The sequence below is a fragment of the Carassius carassius genome, chromosome 12, assembly GCF_963082965.1.
Source record: "Carassius carassius chromosome 12, fCarCar2.1, whole genome shotgun sequence".
Taxonomy (NCBI): domain Eukaryota; kingdom Metazoa; phylum Chordata; class Actinopteri; order Cypriniformes; family Cyprinidae; genus Carassius; species Carassius carassius.
In genome coordinates this window covers 24,023,311-24,044,458 of record NC_081766.1, presented here as the reverse complement: position 1 = coordinate 24,044,458, position 21,148 = coordinate 24,023,311, and the positions used below count along the sequence as shown (strand labels likewise).

Sequence of the window (21,148 nt, the reverse complement as noted above, 5' to 3'; positions counted from 1 at the left end):
TGGACACGCCCTTTAACGAAACCTCAAGTCCTTCGCAATTTAACATCACAAAGGCCGTTAGATTAGGCATACCAACTTTGGTGTTGATCTTAATGAATCTCTAGGAGGAGTTCGTTAAAATACAACGCATGGAAATGACAAAAATGACACAAAATTTGCTCATAAAATTAAAAATAACCGACTTCCTGTTGGGTTTCGGATTTCGTACCAAGAGACTTTTTTGTAGGTATTGGTGTGTTACATGTGTTTACCGATTTTTGTACATGTACGGGAAACGGAGCTTGAGGCGCTATGTTGAAAGTGTATAGGTGGTGCTATCGAGCCATTTTGCCACACCCGATGGAATATTGGCCTACAGATGTTTTCAGGCCAAGACTCTTATCACACATGTGAAGTTTGGGGAAGATCGGACATATTATGCCTGAGTTATAACATCTTTTATTCCCATGGCGAGACATCGAACTTCGTCACGGTGCCATGGACACGCCCCTTAACGAAAACTCAAGATCTTCACAACTTAACATTGCACAGGCCTTTAGATTAGACTGACCACAAAAAAGACATTGATGTCATAATAAAATTTCTAGGAGTAGTTAGTCGCAGTGTAAAATATGTCACTTCCTGTTGCCAATAGGTGGCGCTATGACTATAACTGAATATGGGCATGTCAATCTGTTCAGGTTCAGAGTCTCATCAAGCATGTGAAGTTTGGGGCAGATTGGACATTGTATGTCTGAGTTATAGCAACTTCATTTTTCATGGCGAATCATCGAAATTCGCCAGGCCGCCACGGACACGCCCTTTAACGAAAACTCAAAATCTTCGCAATTTAACATCGCAAAGGCCTTTAGATTAGGCATACCAACTTTGGTGTTGATCTGAATTAATCTCTAGGAGGAGTTCGTTAAAATACAACGCATGGAAATGACAAAAATGACACAAAATTTGCTCATAAAATTAAAAATAACCGACTTCATGTTGGGTTTCGGATTTTGCTCCAAGAGACTTTTTTGTAGGTATTGGAGAGATACATGTGTATACCAATTTTCATACATGTACGTGAAACGTAGCTCGAGGCGCACACCGTTGAACGTGTATAGGTGGCGCTGTCGAGCCATTTTGCCACACCCACTTCTGAAACCCATATCAGACGTAAATTTTCGCCAGTTCTGAGGTGTGTGCAAAGTTTCATGACTTTTCGAGCATGTTTAGGCTCTCAAAAATGCGATTCATCTTAGAGAAGAAGAAGAATAATAATAATTAAAGCTGCAAGCAGCGATGAACGGGCCCTCGCACCCGGGCTCACCGGCAGCGAGTGGCTTTAGTAAATAGGTGAACGGTGAGAAATATGCATTTAAACTCATAAATATAAGTGGAATATATCAAAGTTTATTCCATATATGTGCCAATCTTTCTGTTGCCAGCAGGTGGCGCTATCATTATAATAGAATATTGGCCTTCAGATGTGTTCAGGGCTGCACTCTTATCGAACATGTGATAGATTAGACTGACCACAAAAATACATTAATGTCAAAAACTCTCTAGGAGTAGTTTATCGCAGCGTAAAACATGTCACTTCCTGTTGCCAGCAGGTGGCACTATGACTATATCTGAATATGGGCATGTAGATCTGTTAAGGGCAGAAGTCTTATCTAACATGTGAAGTTTGGGGCAGATTGGACATTGTATGTCTGAGTTACAGCAACTTCCTTTTTCATGGCGAAACATCGAAATTTGCCAGGCTGCCATGGACACGCCCTTTAACGAAACCTCAAGATCTTCGCAATTTAACATCGCAAAGGCCTTTAGATTTAACTGACCAAGTTTGGTGTTGATCTGAATAAATCTCTAGGAGGAGTTTGTTAAAGTACAACCCCTGAAAATGGCAAAAACAACGCCAATTTTGCAGAGAAAATTTCTAAATAACCGACTTCCTGTTGGGATTCGGATTTCATACCAAGAGACTTTTTTGTAGGTATTGGTGTGTTACATGTGTGTACCGATTTTTGTACATGTACGTGAAACATAGCTTGAGGCGCACTCCGTTGAAAGTGTATATTCACTCAGTTGAAAGTGTATAGGTGGCGCTATCGAGCCATTTTGCCACACCCAATGGAATATTGGCCTTCAGATCTGTTCAGGCCAGGACCCTTATCACACATGTGAAGTTTGGGCAAGATCGGACATTTAATGCCTGAGTTATAACATCTTTTATTCCCATTGCGACACATCGAAATTCGTCACGGCGCCATGGACACGCCTTTTAACGAAAACTCAAGATCTTCACAACTAAACATCACACAGGTCTTTAGATTAGACTGACCACAAAAATAACATTGATGTCATAAAATTTCAAGGAGTAGTTCGTCGCAGCGTAAAACATGTCACTTCCTGTTGCCAGCAGGTGGCGCTATGACTATAACTGAATATGGGCATGTAAATATGTTCAGGTTCGGAGTCTCATCAAACATGTGAAGTTTGGGGCAGATTGGACATTGTATGTCTGAGTTATAGCAACTTCATTTTTCATGGCGAATCATCGAAATTCGCCAGGCCGCCACGGACACGCCTTTTAACGAAAACTCAAAATCTTCGCAATTTAACATCGCAAAGGCCTTTAGATTAGGCATACCAACTTTGGTGTTGATCTGAATTAATCTCTAGGAGAAGTTCGTTAAAATACAACGCATGGAAATGACAAAAATGACACAAAATTTGCTCATAAAATTAAAAATAACTGACTTCCTGTTGGGTTTCGGATTTTGCTCCAAGAGACTTTTTTGTAGGTATTGGAGAGATACATGTGTATACCAATTTCCATACATGTACGTGAAACGTAGCTCGAGGCGCACACCGCTGAACGTGTATAGGTGGCGCTGTCGAGCCATTTTGCCACACCCACTTCTGAAACCCATATCAAACGTATATTTTCGCCAGTTCTGAGGTGTGTGCAAAGTTTCATGACTTTTCGAGCATGTTTAGGCTCTCAAAAATGCGATTCATCTTAGAGAAGAATAATAATAATAATAATTAAAGCTGCAAGCAGCGATGAACGGGCCCTCGCACCCGGGCTCACCGGCAGCGAGTGGCTTTAATAAATAGGTGAACGGTGAGAAATATGCATTTAAACTCATAAATATAAGTGGAATATATCAAAGTTTATTCCATATATGTGCCAATCTTTCTGTTGTCAGCAGGTGGCGCTATCATTATAATGAAATATTGGCCTTCAGATGTGTTCAGGGCTGCACTCTTATCGAACATGTGAAGTTTGGGGAAGATCAAACAATTTATGCCTGAGTTACAACAACTTCTCTTGCTGTGGCGAGACATCAAAATTTGTCATTTTTGCCATGGACACGCTCTTTAACAAAAACTCAAGATTGCCACAATTTAACATTACACAGGCCTTTAGATTAGACTGACCACAAAAATACATTAATGTCAAAAAATCTCTAGGAGTAGTTTGTCTCAGCGTAAAATATGTCACTTCCTGTTGCCAGCAGGTGGCACTATGACTATAATTGAATATGGGCATGTAGATCTGTTAAGGGCAGAAGTCTTATCTAACATGCAAAGTTTGGGGCAGATTGGACATTGTATGTCTGAGTTACAGCAACTTCCTTTTTCATGGCGAAACATCAAAATTTGTCAGGCCGCCATGGACACTCCCTTTAACGAAATCTCAAGATCTTCCCAATTTAACTTCGCAAAGGCCTTTAGATTTAACTGACCAAGTTTGATGTTGATCTGAATAAATCTCTAGGAGGAGTTCGTTAAAGTACAACCCCTGAAAATGCCAAAAACAACACCAATTTTGCAGAGAACATTCTAAATAACTGACTTCCTGTTTGGATTCGGATTTCGTACCAAGAGACTTTTTCGTAGATATTGGTGTGTTACATGTGTGTACCGATTTTTGTACATGTACGTGAAACATAGCTTGAGGCGCACTCCGTTGAAAGTGTATATGCACTCAGTTGAAAGTGTATAGGTGGCGCTATCGAGCCATTTTGCCACACCCAATGGAATATTGGCCTTCAGATCTGTTCAGGCCAGGACCCTTATCGCACATGTGAAGTTTGGGCAAGATCGGACATTTTATGCCTGAGCTATAACATCTTTTATTCCCATGGCGACACATCGAACTTCGTCACGGCGCCATGGACACGCCTTTTAACGAAAACTCAAGATCTTCACAACTAAACATCAAACAGGTCTTTAGATTAGACTGACCACAAAAATAACATTGATGTCATAAAATTTCTAGGAGTAGTTTGTCGCAGTGTAAAATATTTCACTTCCTGTTGCCAATAGGTGGCGCTATGACTATAACTGAATATTGGCATGTAGATCTGTTCAGGTCAAGAGTCTTATCCAACATGTGAAGTTTGGGGCAGATTGGACATTGTATGTCTGAGTTACAGCAACTTCCTTTTTCATGGCGAAACATCGAAATTTGTCAGGCCACCATGGACACGCCCTTTAACGAAACCTCAAGTCCTTCGCAATTTAACATCGCAAAGGGCTTTAGATTACACTGACCAAGTTTGGTGTTCATCTGAATAAATCTCTAGGAGGAGTTCGTTAAAGTACAACCCCTGAAAATGGCAAAAACAACACCAATTTTGCAGGGAAAATTCAAAATAATCGACTTCCTGTTGGGATTAGGATTTCGTACCAAAAGACTTTTTTGTAGGTATTGGTGTGTTACATGTGTGTACCAATTTTTGTACATGTACGTGAAACATAGCTCGAGGTGCACTCCGTTGAAAGTGTACAGGTGGCGCTATCGAGCCATTTTGCCACACCCGATGGAATTTTGGCCTTCAGATCTGTTCAGGCGAGGACTTTTATCACACATGTGAAGTTTGGGGAAGATCGGACATTTTATGCCTGAGTTATAACATCTTTTATTCCCATGGCGAGACTTTGAATTTTGTCACGGCGCCATGGACACGCCCCTTAACGAAAACTCAAGATCTTCACAATTTAACATTGCAAAGGCCTTTAGATTAGACTGACCATAAAAAAGACATTGATGTCAAAAAATTTCTAGGAGTAGTCTGTCGAAGTGTAAAATATGTCACTTCCTGTTGCGTATAGGTGGCGCTATGACTATAACTGAATATGGGCATGTAAATATGTTCAGCTCAGGAGTCTTATTAAACATGTGAAGTTTTGGGCACATTGGACATTGTATGTCTGAGTTATAGCAACTTCATTTTTCATGGCGAATCATCGAAATTCGCCAGGCCGCCACGGACACGCCCTTTAACGAAAACTCAAAATCTTCGCAATTTAACATCGCAAAGGACTTTAGATTAGGCATACCAAATTTGGTGTTGATCTGAATAAGTTTCTAGGAGGAGTTCGTTAAAATACAACTCATGGAAATGGCAAAAATGACACAAAATTTGCTCATAATATTAAAAATAACTGACTTCCTGTTGGGTTTAGAATTTTGCTCTAAGAGACTTTTTTGTAGGTATTGGGGAGTTACATGTGTGTACCGATTTTCATACATGTACGTGAAACATAGCTCGAGGCGCACACCGTTGAACATGTATAGGTGGCGCTGTCGAGCCATTTTGCCACACCCACTTCTGAAGCCCATATCAGATGTACATTTTCGCCGGTTCTGAGGTGTGTGCAAAGTTTCATGACTTTTTGAGTATGTTTAGGCCCTCAAAGATGCGATTCATCCTGGAGAAGAAGAATAATAATAATAATAATAAAAATAATAATAATAATAATAAAAAACGGAGCAATTCCAAGAGGGTCCTCACACCATCGGTGCTCGGGCCCTAATAATAATAATAATAATAATAATAATAATAAACGGAGCAATTCCAAGAGGGTCCTCACACCATCGGTGCTCGGGCCCTAATTAAAGCTGCAAGCAGCGATGAACGGGCCCTCGCACCCGGGCTCACCGGCAGCGAGTGGCTTTAGTAAATAGGTGAACGGTGAGAAATATGCGTTTAAACTCATAAATATAAGTAGATTATATCAATGTTTATTCCATAAATTTGCCAATCTTTCTGTTGCCAGCAGGTGGCGCTATCATTATAATGGAATATTGGCCTTCAGATGTGCTCAGGGCTGCACTCTTATAGAACATGTGAAGTTTGGGGTAGATCAAACATTTTATGCCTGAGTTACAAAAACTTCTCTTGCTGTGGCGAGACATCAAATTTTGTCATTTTTGCCATGGACACGCTCTTTAACAAAAACTCAAGATTGCCACAATTTAACATTACACAGGCCTTTAGATTAGACTGACCACAAATATACATTAATGTCAAAAAATCTCTAGGAGTAGTTTGTCTCAGCGTAAAATATGTCACTTCCTGTTGCCAGCAGGTGGCGCTATGACTATAATTGAATATGGGCATGTAGATCTGTTAAGGGCAGAAGTCTTATTTAACATGTGAAGTTTGGGGCAGATTGGATATTGTATGTCTGAGTTACAGCAACTTCCTTTTTCATGACGAAACATCGAAATTTGTCAGGCCGCCATGGACACTCCTTTTAACGAAATCTCAAGATCTTCCCAATTTAACTTCGCAAAGGCCTTTAGATTTAACTGACCAAGTTTGGTGTTGATTTGAATAAATCTCTAAGAGGAGTTCGTTAAAATACAACCTCTGAAAATGCCAAAAACAACACCAATTTTGCAGAGAAAATTCTAAATAACTGACTTCCTGTTTGGATTCAGATCTCGTACCAGGAGACTTTTTCATAGATATTGGTGTGTTACATGTGTGTACCGATTTTTGTACATGTACGTGAAACATAGCTTGAGGCGCACTCCGTTGAAAGTGTATATGCACTCAGTTGAAAGTGTATAGGTGGCGCTATCGAGCCATTTTGCCACACCCAATGGAATTTTGGCCTTCAGATCTGTTCAGGCCAGGACTCTTATCACACATGTGAAGTTTGGGCAAGATCGGACATTTTATGCCTGAGTTATAACATCTTTAATTCCCATGGCGACACATCGAACTTCGTCACGGCGCCATGGACACGCCTTTTAACGAAAACTCAAGATCTTCACAACTAAACATCACACAGGTCTTTAGATTAGACTGACCACAAAAATAACATTGATGTCATAAAATTTCTAGGAGTAGTTTGTCGCAGTGTAAAATATTTCACTTCCTGTTGCCAATAGGTGGCGCTATGACTATAACTGAATATGGGCATATAAATATGTTCAGGTCAGGAGTCGTATTAAACATGTGAAGTTTTGGGCAGATTGGACATTGTATGTCTGAGTTATAGCAACTTCCTTTTTCACGGCGAAACATCGAAATTTGTCAGGCCGCCAGGGACACGCCCTTTAATGAAACCTCAAGTCCTTCGCAATTTAACATCACAAAGGCCGTTAGATTAGGCATACCAACTTTGGTGTTGATCTGAATGAATCTCTAGGAGGAGTTCGTTAAAATACAACGCATGGAAATGACAAAAATGACACAAAATTTGCTCATAAAATTAAAAATAACCGACTTCCTGCTGGGTTTCGGATTTCGTACCAAGAGACTTTTTTGTAGGTATTGGTGTGTTACATGTGTGTACCGATTTTTGTACATGTACGGGAAACGGAGCTCGAGGCGCGCTATGTTGAAAGTGTATAGGTGGCGCTATCGAGCCATTTTGCCACACCCGATGGAATATTGGCCTACAGATGTGTTCAGGCCAAGACTCTTATCACACATGTGAAGTTTGGGGAAGATCGGACATTTTATGCCTGAGTTATAACATCTTTTATTCCCATGGCGAGACATCGAACTTAGTCACGGTGCCATGGACACGCCCCTTAATGAAAACTCAAGATCTTCACAACTTAACATCGCACAGGCCTTTAGATTAGACTGACAACAAAAAAGACATTGATGTCATAAAATTTCTAGGAGTAGTTAGTCGCGGTTTAAAATATGTCACTTCCTGTTGCCAATAGGTGGCGCTATGACTATAACTGAATATGGGCATGTCAATCTGTTCAGGTTCGGAGTCTCATCAAGCATGTGAAGTTTGGGGCAGATTGGACATTGTATGTCTGAGTTATAGCAACTTCATTTTTCATGGCGAATCATCGAAATTTGCCAGGCCACCACGGACACGCCCTTTAACGAAAACTCAAAATCTTCGCAATTTAACATCGCAAAGGCCTTTAGATTAGGCATACCAACTTTGGTGTTGATCTGAATTAATCTCTAGGAGGAGTTCGTTAAAATAAAACGCATGGAAATGACAAAAAAGACACAAAATTTGCTCATAAAATTAAAAATAACCGACTTCCTGTTGGGTTTCGGATTTTGCTCCAAGAGACTTTTTTGTAGGTATTGGAGAGATACATGTGTATACCAATTTTCATACATGTACGTGAAACGTAGCTCGAGGCGCACACCGTTGAACGTGTATAGGTGGCGCTGTTGAGCCATTTTGCCACACCCACTTCTGAAACCCATATCAGACGTAAATTTTCGCCAGTTCTGAGGTGTGTGCAAAGTTTCATGACTTTTCGAGCATGTTTAGGCTCTCAAAAATGCGATTCATCTTAGAGAAGAATAATAATAATAAAAATAATAATAATAATAATAATATTAATAATAATAAACGGAGCAATTCCAAGAGGGTCCTCACACCATCGGTGCTCGGGCCCTAATAAACGGAGCAATTCCAAGAGGGTCCTCACACCATCGGTGCTCGGGCCCTAATAATAATAATATTAAACGGAGCAATTCCAAGAGGGTCCTCACACCATCGGTGCTCGGGCCCTAATAATAATAATAATAAACAAAGCAGATACAAGAGGGTCCTCGCACCTCGGTGCTCGGGCCCTAATAATAATAAACAAAGCAGATACAAGAGGGTCCTCGCACCTCGGTGCTCGGGCCCTAATAAGATAACTTTTTTAAAAGAAGGGTATGGTGTAGGGCTGTGCAATATAGACAAAATAATCATATTGCGATTTTTTTTGAACGAATATTGCGATTGCGATTTTATTTGCGATTTTGGGCAACTGTTTTTGCTTTTTCAAACAAGCTACAGCCATACATTCTAAATGTATTCAGTGCACAAGAAGTGCATAACAAAACATTTCACAATGAAATAACATAGTATTAAGTTTAATAAACAAAACTGTAGTAAAATTGTCTTTAAAACAGACAACATAAAATAAATTAAGATTAACTAACCTCAAACTCTAGTTACAGTAATAACATACTGTACACAGTAGTACTAACTGCTTGATAAAACTGTAATAAATTGTCTTAAACAGACAACATGAAAAAAATAAAGATTAACTAGCCTCAATTCCAGTCATAACAATAATTAAAAACTAACCTAAATCAAAAAAAAAAAAAAACAGATTGCTCTCTTAAAGGTTTTTTGCAAGAAAAACCAGCATGTCCACCATTTCTGGTTTTAAGCATGACCGGTGACATGTCACCACATTTCCCCCAGTACTAAACACTCTCTCCGAAGGTGAGCTGGTGGCAGGAATACAAAGATACTTTTGTGCAACCCTGCTCATTCTTGGAAAATTTATCTGATGGAATCTCCACCATTTCAGAGGATCTTCCTCACTGTCAATGGATGGAGAAAGCAGGTAGCTGTTTAACTCAGCGGCTATGGCTTCTTCAAGTCGCAGAGCTGCTGGCATGGCTGATGTCGTTTTGAAGAAGCTTCCTAAGGACTTCCGTGCTTTTTTGCCTTGTGGAGGTAGATCGATGTCAGGATTCTCCCTGCATGTGTTACTCACAGATTCAGATGTATCCTTCGGCATACAGAACAGAAAGAAAAGATTAAAAAGCCATATGAAATAGTGTTTATCTAAGGAGATGACAGTTTCATCCAGTTTACATAAATTAACTCACCTTGTGTGAACTCATTTCCATGTAAGACATGACCCTGGCCTTAATGTTTGGAAGTTTATCCTCATCAGTGTAGCTGGTTTTGAATCTTGGATCCAAAAATTTTGCTGTATCCAGAAGCTCTTGGGTAGTTTCATCCTCATAATGTTTGTTGAGGTAGTTCAGAATTTTTGACTTTATAGTCTTTGTCAAGTCAGTATCTTCATCCTCCACTGCAAGTATCTTGGTGTTCAGCAGGTGAAGAACCGGTTTCACATACGACACACTGATGTAGTTTTCACTGGAAAGGGCATCCGTGAACTCCTGAAGTGGACCTAATGCCTTACTTACAGATTCTAGAACATCTGTGTCTTGCCATTGGGGCACTAGGTGTCTTGTTTTACGGTCAGCTGACAGGACCTGGGACAGTGCCCTCTGTTGCTCCAAAACCCTGTCTATCATTTGTTGCATTGAGCCCCATTGAGTTCTTCCTGGGCTTCGGCTAACATCTTCTTTTTTTTCCAACTGTGGGAAAAATGTCCCACTAGCTTTTTACACAAACCGTTGGCTCGGGAAATGCGAGGTTCATCTTTGATTGCATTTTCTAAAAAATAAAATATTGCAAAACATAATGAAATTGTGTATTTCATTCATTTAAATATAAAACTATTGAGTAACACTTTACAAAAAGGTGCTATTTGTTAACAACTAGTTAATACATTAGCTAAAATGAACTGACAATGAGCAATACTAATAATGTTAGTTCATGTTAATTTTAGCATTTATTAATACATTATAATCAAACGTTGTCATTGTTAACATTAGTTAATGCACCATGAACTAACATGAATAGCTGTAGTGACATGAACTAACATTAACAAGAATGAATAAATGCTGAAAAAGAAAATTGTTTATTGTTAGCTAAAATATTAGTATTTGTGGCGACATATATGCTAATTCATTCTCCGCCAGTAGGAGGCTGACATGAACTAACGTTAACAGAGAGCGATTTCCTTGGTAACGCTATATACAAAGCATTGCAACGCTCGGCTGCTTTATCAGGCATGTAAGTTATGGAAAAATAAAAAGAAAATGACATCCAAAAATTTCTGATGACAATCGGTTTCCTTCAGACTTATGGTACCAACTATGGTACAAGTTGAAAATACTATTACAAAACATTATAATACGTTTTCATATTAAACATCTTTGCGCAATTTGTTTCTTAATAAAAAAGTATGCCCTACAAAGTGTCCTAATGTAAATTATACATTACTTAATGTGAAGTATAATAAATGTATAATAAAATCTAACTTACCAATTGCCAAATGCAGTCTGTGTCCGAAGCACTGCAATCGTGTCCAGTTGTTCAAAGTGACAGCCTTCACTATATTAGTTGCATTGTCTGTGGTGATAGACACTTGTTGCTCTTCACAAAGTCCCCATGATGCTAAAGCTTCTTTTAAACCTTCAGATATATTTTCTCCAGTGTGATCTTCTGGGAAGAATGCTGTTTGCAAACATCGACTTTTCATTTCAAAGTTGTCATTCATATAGTGGACCGTTAAACTCATGTATGGCTCCATCGTTCTGCTGGACCACAAATCTGTGGTCGTGGCGAAGTATTTCACCTGCTTGAGCTTGTGTTCAACGCCCGCCTTACATTTCTCATACATTTCGGCAGTGTTGGGAAGGTTACTTTGGAAATGTAATAGGTTACAGATTACAAGTTACCCTGTTTAAAATGTAATAGTAGTGTAACTTTTTCAATTACTTTATTAAAGTAATGTAACTAATTACTTTTGAGTACTTTTTGATTACTTTTCTAAATTTGTGAAAATTAAAGAATAATAAATGAAAGCATATACATCAACTTAAATACATTTATCTAATAAGCATGTGATGTATTCTGTGTAATAAACTCCTGAAACATTGGTGTTTTTTTGAAACTGCTGTCTCTTTGTATATGATGATAGTTTTCGCAAAATAAGTAAAATGCACATTAAGTGACACAGAGCAGTTCTAGAAATTATGTTTATGGGCTCGTGTACTCCTATATTGAGGCAGCAGAGGTTGAAAACGCTGCGAGCTTCAGTAGGCCTATGTGTAGTAAATGAAACCATGTCTTTGCCTTTAATTTACAGGAGGGGCAGACTGGGAAAAAAATTCAGACTGGAAAATTCAAACTCATACAAACAAATTCATGGACAAAACTATTTTTGGTATGGACCTGAGATAAAAAAATGTTTAAATCTTTAATTTGGGGACATGCAAAATAATTAAAAGTTCTCTCCTGAACTGCACCTTCACTTCCATTTTTCTCTTCCGTCTCTTTATTTTGCCCTGTTATCCATTTCTCTCATGACTTTAATACTCAAGATTGAACAAAACTATACTTTACAATACAATACTCTACAATACTACAATATCTTTATAGAAAAATCCTAATACTGTACACGAGTCATGTTTTTCCCTAACAAAAAATTACCATGCTTTTATTAGCCTATATAAAAGTAAAATAACCTTGTTTTGTTTTTGTTTTGTTTTTTAAATGGATTTGTATTTATTTTTAAATAAATACATTTGTAAAATAATTTTACATTTTTGGTTACCACAGTTAAACAATAGTAACCATTCGGTTGTGGTGTTGTCTGTCGTAGCTCCCCCTAAACCTATAAAAGCTAAATTTCAGCTAAATTCCTACTGTAACTTTACAACTGATAATAATGATGTCCTTTATATAGTATTTTGAGGGATGACTGATGAGCAACGTGCTGCTGCTTGATTAATTAAATAAAAAAACAAAGACAAAAAAGCATCTTTACAGATGAAACTGACCTGAAACCCTGAACAGTAGTTCTGCTTCTCTGCTCCAGCTGTGCGCTTCCACAGTCCACTCTTTTCTCTCTCTCTCTCTCTCTCTCTCTCTCTCGCATTGATTACTCGGAGTCTGATCCAAACCGTTTGGCGGAGGCGCGGTGAACGCGCGAGTCATGATTAACAATTCATGACTTATTAGAGATTTAATTATCAAATGGAGTATTCGCAAATGATCGCTTTAGTACATTCGGCAGGCAATTATACAATAATGATATTAAATAGTGGGGCAAAATCGGCTGCCAGGCCACCGGGAATTGTCCCGGTTCTCCCGGTGTCCAGTCACAGACACTAGTCGATGTCATGTTTTGATTCAAGTGTACTGACCTACTTTTGATTTAGTCATCCAAAATGTGGCATATTCCGTCCGCGTTAGGCATTTCGTTTTTATGACTGGATTCTACGAACCAGAGTGTATTTCCGCATCCCGGAAATCATTAGGGCGGTATGTCTCAGAATATTCAGTGCAATTTGGGAAAGAAATCAGTTAAATCTGTATGTGGATGTGTGTAAATATTCAAATGTAATCCCCTTTGTAATCGTTAAAAATTTCATAAGTAACTGTAATTTAATTACTCATTTTTTCGTAGTAACTGTAACTAATTACAGTTACATGTAACTAGTTACTCCCCAACACTGCATTTCGGGAATAGCAAATCGTGTGAAATGAGTGCGAGATGGCAGCTGGTATCTTTTGTCAAGTGTTTGAATTAGTCTTCGGAAGCCGTCTTTACTGACGATGTGCGCAGGCATCATATCTTGCATATATGATAGGTGATTGCGTCTGTAATTTCTTTGTGCCGTTTTGATCCTTTCTCATAAGGCACGGCGCTTGCAAATGCTTGAGCAATGGATACTTGTTCAGGCTGTTCGGGCTGGCTATGATATGTGCTTTTGTTTGTTTCGATTGACTTTGTCGACATGCATTGATCATGCAGTTTTTTATGACGCTGTTTTAAGTGTTGGAACAGATTTGTAGTATTGCTCCGTTTTGTTGGAATAATCATTTCACAAGTCTTGCAAATTACCTTGCTCTGTGACACATCCTCTCTCCTGAATCCAAAATACTCCCAAACGACTGACGTTGAATTTCTTTTTGGCACCAATTCATTTTTATTTTGACCTGCATCCATATTTTATGTTCTTTCCTCCCGCTCGCCTATTCGGTTCTCCCGCTCAGCTTCGTCGTGCGCTGAGTGAGCTCTGATTAGTTAACATCTTTCTCCCGCTCAGCTTAGCTGTGCGCTGCGTAAGCTCTGGTTGGTTAACATATTAAAATCATGCGCACAAGAACGCATTCTGTATAAAAATCTAAATAAATTAATAGATAAAATCGCAGCCTTATGCGGTTTAGAAATCGCATGTGCTTAAATCGCGATTTTTTTGCGATTGCGATTAATTGCACAGCCCTAGTATGGTGTGTTTTATAAGTTTGATTAACTTAAATGTTGACTACTTTTTCTTTGTTTAATGAATGAATTAGTTTAGTAGCATGATGTCATTATATAGTTATTTATTTCCATATTCTTTAACCCCTGGGTGGGTTTTGGGGGACTGGAGATATTTTGGCATCCCCCGACATTGGTGTTTTTCATTGTCCTAAAACGTATTAATGGCTAAACTCTGAATATACATAAATATGTGAGCAGCATGATTGTGATTATACATGTCTGTAATTTCGAGAAGGCAGCGTTTATGACCAGTTTTTGTTTAACTTTTGTTTATAACGTGTTTTTATGTTGTTGAAGTACTGTATATGTTTAATACACAATTAAAAATGTATAATAAATGCTTTGGTTTAGTAACATGTCTGTTACTGCGATGTGTTTTATAAGTTTGATAAACTTGGTGAATACTTGTTTAAAATGTATGTTCTGCTTTAGTAACATGTTGTCATGTATAATTTTATATTTTATTTATTTTTTTCATATTGTTTAAAATCGAGATAACTATCTTTTTAACTTGATATGTTCATGTGTATGTCTGCTTGTTTATATGATTTATCATGGCATGGATATTATACTAATATAACAAGGGACATGTGTTTTATGATTAAATTTATTGAGTAGTCATAATTCGGATCGCTTAAAAACTAAATTTAATTAAAAATGTACGTGCATGCAGCATTTTATTGTGTGGGGGTACTGTGGGGGTGATACAATAATCATTAATATGATGTGAATATGAATATAAAAGGTTCTAAATATAATGTAGAAAATGTGTTGCAACAATTAATGTGAATTGAATTGTCAATGACATGTCCGGCTTCCTCAATAGCCCATATCCTTCGTTCTGTTCAATTTTATATATATATATATATATATATATATATATTTTTTTTTTATATTTATTTATTTATTTATTTATTTATTTATTTATTTATTTATTTATTCTTAACCTGGTAAAATATATTTTTTAATATTTTTTAAAAATATATTAACCTGGTATATTTTTAGTGATGAGTAAAATTATTGTAAATGTTTTGTTTAAATTGTTTTGTGAATGTATCATTTGTTTATTTTCATTTAAAAGAAGAAAATAAGACTTGGAGACGAATGAATGTGTACACATGCATGAGAGGGAGAGAGAGAGGGGGTGCAGAGAGAGACATGAATGCAAGTAGTACCCGCGCCACGTGGTTTACAGATGCGTCTTCGGACAGACAGCGCTACGGATAATATTGACGAATCACCTGGAAAAACGACAAATGGTCACGTCGTATGGATAGTTCACATGTTTTAACACAAAGGTAGAGTGTAAAGAGATGGGGGTTGAATCTCACAAAATTGTCAGGAGCGGATGTGTCTAACACAGACACACTCACACAGACACACTCACACGCAGAGAAACTCTAAGAGAGGGGTGAAAAAGAGGACCACGTTTAAGAGGTTTCAACTGTACAATATTAATCTAGTACTAAGAGTAAACTTTTATTATTAGATATTTTATTTAAAACCTATCATTATACAGCTTCTATATTGGTTGATTTTATTTCCATTTAATTATTAGGATTTTATTTTATACTTTTATTATACAACTTCTTTATTGATTGTTTTCATTTCCATTTAATTATTTGGATTTTATTTTAAAACCTTTGTTATACAACTTGATTTTACTTCGATTTATATATTCACCAAGAAACCTCGCCAGGCACAATTTACTGTTGTACGGCTTTCTCGGTGCCAAAGTCAACCTTTCCATCATCTTTTCATCCAATTCCTTCTCGGGGGTTTTAGGTGAGTATAAGAAGTCTATGTATTTTTCACAGCTCTTTTTCTGATTTCCTCAGAAATCCGAGGTGGGCCCTATTTATCTAAGCGAATCCAATCCGATGACACCGCTGCTGGGGAAACCCCGCCCCACACGTGACAGACCATAAAATCTTTCACCCTAAGTTCACCAGTCACCGGATGGTCACGCACACACAGGATTTATCTTTCACCTAAAGGACACCTGTCTCTGGATGGTCACGTACCGGAGGTCCGGTGTCTATTTCTCAAACAAGTGACTGTCACACTCATCATTAGGATAATCCCTTACGACGTGATCTATTTCGGAAACAGATGACAAGTCACAGCTGCCGATTATTCACGGATGGTGTCATTTCACTCTGATGACGTATAACCTGGATTTATTATGAACAGATGGCATAGCATAGCAACACCTGTGACCATTAAAAGGTCATAGGTCAAGGACAGGTGAGGAGGGTCAAGGTCAAAAGGTCAAGTGCTAGTGGGGGAGGGGTCAAGGAGAAAAGGTCAAGGACGAGTGGAGGAGGGGTCAAGGACAAAATGCCAAGGTCAAAAGGTCAAGGTCATGTGGGGGAGGGCTAAAGGTCAAACCCATCAATCAAATCTTGGCATATCGTATAACCTAATAACTACTTTCCTCACCAGTTACGCAGAGTGAAACCCATAGCCTTGCATGTGGGATGGCTCTGTTATACAGTTCCAATCTAAATAAAAAAAAAAAACCTGGGAGTAATTTTCGATTCTAATTTAACATTTGATCTTTATGTACGTAAAACTTTTAAAGTTTCTTTTTTTCATCTCAGAAATATATCCAGATTACAGTCCATGCTGCATTTCCCTGTAGCTGAAAAATTAATAAATTCTCTGGGTTTTCTCTAGAATTGATTATTGCAATGCCTTGTTAGCAGGAGCATCAAAATTTATTTTGAGCAAACTTCAGTGGGTACAAAACTCTGCTTAACAGCGTAATAATAATGAATCATTAGTGTATCATGATACATATATTAGAGTAAGAGTAAAGGGATTTTTTTATGTAGTAAATTGAATTCATGTTGTTATTTTTAATAAATAGAAAAAAAATATAAAACAGATTAAACATATTGCCAATAGACAATTACATGAATACATGTTTTGTCTATATACTTAATGAATATTAGCTGGTTAGTTAAATGATTTCAAATAAATTTCAAATTAAGGGGGTGACGATGTATAACCAACGTATTGTTGATTATAAAAGCTAAAAAGCTAAAAAAAAAATAATAATAATTTATATTTCATTGTAGATAGATATACAACATTTTTTCTTGTCGTGCGGGAGTAGGTCTGCAAATGAGCAACAGTCAGGTGAGAATAGAACATAGACATCCTCTCACACACAATACCACTGTGTTCCCAAGATTCATTGCAGTCATTGAACCCTTATGTTGTTTTAATTGTCTGCCAATTTCCACGTACATTTCATAAGAAAAAGCAGTGGTATCTCAAAGGATAAACATGAATGTCCTAATATTGAATCAGGAAGTCTTCTTTGTAAAAAAAAACTACATTCCCAAATCAAAATTTTGTAGTGACTGGTCACAATTATTTTTTTTTTTTTACTCCTACTTCCATATATGAAAAACAGGGAATACAATGGAATAGTGGATTGCACTAAGGTTAGTAGTATACAACCCTACCCTAATAGTCAAATAATATTTTTTTAATTGACCCTTATTGGGGGCTGAGCACCCCTAAAATGAAAAACCGAGAATCGGCCGTTTGTCATTATGGTATATTTTACCAATCTTTTTTTGTTAAAAATTATGTAGGAAAAGTAATAGATTAATTTATGATCAGTGCACCTCAAAAATTTAAATTATAACAGGAGTTTTGACCTTTGTTTAAAAAAAAAAAGACGACTTTGTTGCCTTTTATCACATTTTAGAAATCATCAGAAATTATATATCAACTGAAAACTTAAAATCTCAAAATTCATCATTTGAAACCCATTTTAAATTCAAACATTGCATTACCATGTAAATGGTACATCAAAATCATGTAACAAAATGTTTTCAGTCATGAATTGTAAAAATTTAGGTTTGTATCATGCACATTCAAGTCTATCTTCAAAAAGGTGAGTGACAGTTAAGGGGTTAATTTGGCTGTGATTCTCAGGTGAAAAATTGTCATTTTGACATTTCTCTACAAAACTGTGGATTGCTCAGTAAATATACATCCATGACATTTAATATTTTGACTAATATTTTAATATCTTTTTTTCAGAAAAAATATTGACAAAATCAAAGATTTGGGCTAGGGAAGTTTCTGAAATTTGGTTTATTTGACACCAAATAACCCTGTTGTATGTTTTGTTAAAGGGGAAATATGATGTTAATAAAAATAAACATTATTTGGTGTAAGGCAATGTTTATGCTGTTTAAGGTTAAAAGAAAATTATGTTCCACATAATGTACATTATTGTTGCTCCTCTATGCCCTGCCTTACTGAATATTGTTCTGAAAAGCAAGGTGTATGCTGATTGGCCAGCTATCCAGTGTGTTGTGATTGGCTGAATCAATACTGTGATGCAGTCTCCCGGCACAACGAGACAAAACCAATAAAACCCATTACAAATGAGTCATTTGTTGCATCCAGTGGGGACATAATTACTTGCTATAATAACTTATACTGCCTTTTTATGCATTGCGTTGCTTATCGTGATGTGTAAACAAAACCATGTCTGCATTTGTGATCAGAGAAACGACAAACAAGAAGTGCTACTCTACACTGCTTAAAACTTGAGTTTGAATCATCAGTGGAAAATTCTTTTAATATGTAAATGTACTTACAGGCTGAGAGTCAGAAGCGCCAGACTGTCCTTGCAAAGTTTGAAATTGCCCCACTTTAATAGATAGGTTTCTATCAACTAAATTCAAGGGAAGTAACCAGTACCACTGCATAAATGTTCTCAAGTGTGGTTTCCATTGTTTGCAGGTGAACTCAGAAGAACATGCTAATGCCGAGGGTGAGGCCACTGTGTGGACACACATCATCCCTGAAGAAATTCTGGCAAAGATCTCAGGAGGGAAGGAAGTTCCTGCAGAAAGTATCACAGTGTGGATTGATCCACTGGACGCCACTCAGGAATACACAGGTCTGGTGCAACTCTTTATTCCTAATGTAAATCCGTTGCCATTAAACTGCAACCATTTCAGGAAAGAAGCAGGTAGAAATATATCTTGGATCACATTATTTATGTAGGTTATCTATGTTCGAGTTGTATTTTTTGGTCTTGTAGTTTTATTGTGTTAGTTCTGCTGTTATAGCAGGAGGAATGGTTTTATGTTTATTCAGTGCACAGGTGCTCTACCAGGATGTAAATCCTGTTTGTGCTTTCAACAGAAAATCTCCAGAAGTATGTCACCACAATGGTGTGTGTGGCTGTGGACGGGGATCCTGTTATAGGTGTGATTCACAAACCCTTCACTGGGTACACAGGTGTGTTAATTTGAGGTTTACAGACATATTCAAAACCAGATTAAGCAGGTGGTTTTGGATCCTGGATCCAAGAGGCATTATGGGAGTGCTGTGACGTTCAGAATAATTAATGATTTGTGATTTACACGGTTCATTTTTTGCACATTTTTTGTAAATTATTGGTAACAACAAATATGTGATTCTTTGACAAGAACTACACGGTGTTTAATGATTAACATTAAAAATGTGTAATGATTAATTGTATTAACAATATTTTAACATGAGAATTTAAAATAGCTTACTATTATAATTTCTATTATGAGTTATAGTGTCTTTAATGACAATTATAATAGTAAACTATTATCTATAAGGGCAGTAATGGTCATTATAACTGACACTGTTCTGTTCTGACCTTGTTTTTTTTTTTTTTATTAATTCACACTGTGCTGCTCAAATGTACGTTCTCATCCTCAGCATGGGGTTTTGTTGGAGAGGGATCCAATGTGGTACCTCGTGCTTCCTACAACACAAACTTTCCTAAGGTGATCGTTTCACGCTCACACTCAGGCAAGGTGAAGAGCTTCGTTCAAGTGGCCTTTGGCAACAATACAGAAATTATACCAGCAGGGGGTGCAGGTACTGCATTCTGTAAATCACCCTCTTCTGAAAAAAAAATGTTTCTACCAAAAATGTACATTACCATTCAAATGACTGGGGTCAGTAAGATTTAAAGTTAACTAAAGTAACAGTAAAGGCATTTTAATGTAAAAATAATATAAATGCTGTTCTTTTAAACTTTATAAAAAAAAGTCTTAAGAAAAAAAAAAGAATCTTAAGCAACACTTAATGTTTTTTTTAACATTGAAAATAATGGTTGTTTGTTTTTTAGCATCAAGTCAACATGTTAGAATGTTGTTGTTTTTTTGTTTTTTTTTTGAAGGATCATGTGACACTGAATACGAGTAATGTCTACTGAAAATTCAGCTTTGCCATCACATGAACACATTACATTTAAAATATATATATATTATATCACATTAAAAAATAGATTTCACATTATTGCTGTTTTACTGCATTAAGATCAAATCAACACAGCCTTGGGTGAGTATAAGAGACTTCTTTAAAAATGTTCAAAAATCAACTCCAAACGTTTGACTCTTGGTAGTGTTTTAAACACTATTTTTGTTGTTGTAAAAATATAAATATCAAATATCAATACAAATATCAACAATGAATATCCATACTCATTTGCTAAAATGTACTGTATATTTATGCAACAAAATATTGTTGATGTATTTATTTTGTAATATGTTAAGGTTTTTAGCTTTTTCAAGACATTTTAAGTTATTTGTAAATTGTTGATGCAAGCAGTAAATCAAGTAAATGTCCACATTAAAAACAGAATTGACCAAATTTACTTTTTAAATACATGTTCCTGGTGCTATTGTGAATTAATTGGTGCATGTTTTACATAGTAAAAAAAAAAAAAAAAAACCTTTGAAATGGTTCAGCAATTATAATTTAATATAAATGTTTATATTTGATTAGAATTTCATATTTCTATGCTATTAATAAACATTTTAATATTTAATATAGTTTAATTTAACTTGCCCCAGCTCAAATAGTATTTATTTTATGTATATATTCCACCTCATCTTGTCACCCAAATTTTCACAATCCACTAAATTCCAAATGAATATA

General features: G+C 36.8%; 1 protein-coding gene and 1 long non-coding RNA gene across 2 annotated transcripts in view; one reads left to right on the top strand and one right to left on the bottom strand.

The window, feature by feature from the left end:
* Positions 1-21,148, bottom strand: part of LOC132155123 (uncharacterized) — a 771,383-nt gene that overhangs the window by 695,951 nt on the left and 54,284 nt on the right. The gene's annotated exons all lie outside the window — the stretch shown is intronic.
* bpnt2 (3'(2'), 5'-bisphosphate nucleotidase 2) overlaps positions 1-21,148 on the top strand; it is a 93,229-nt gene that overhangs the window by 70,541 nt on the left and 1,540 nt on the right. Inside the window, exons 2-4 of the mRNA XM_059563933.1 lie at positions 18,965-19,124; positions 19,373-19,468; positions 19,922-20,083. Coding sequence (XP_059419916.1) covers positions 18,965-19,124; positions 19,373-19,468; positions 19,922-20,083 — 418 coding nt within the window. The remainder of the gene's footprint in view (positions 1-18,964; positions 19,125-19,372; positions 19,469-19,921; positions 20,084-21,148) is intronic.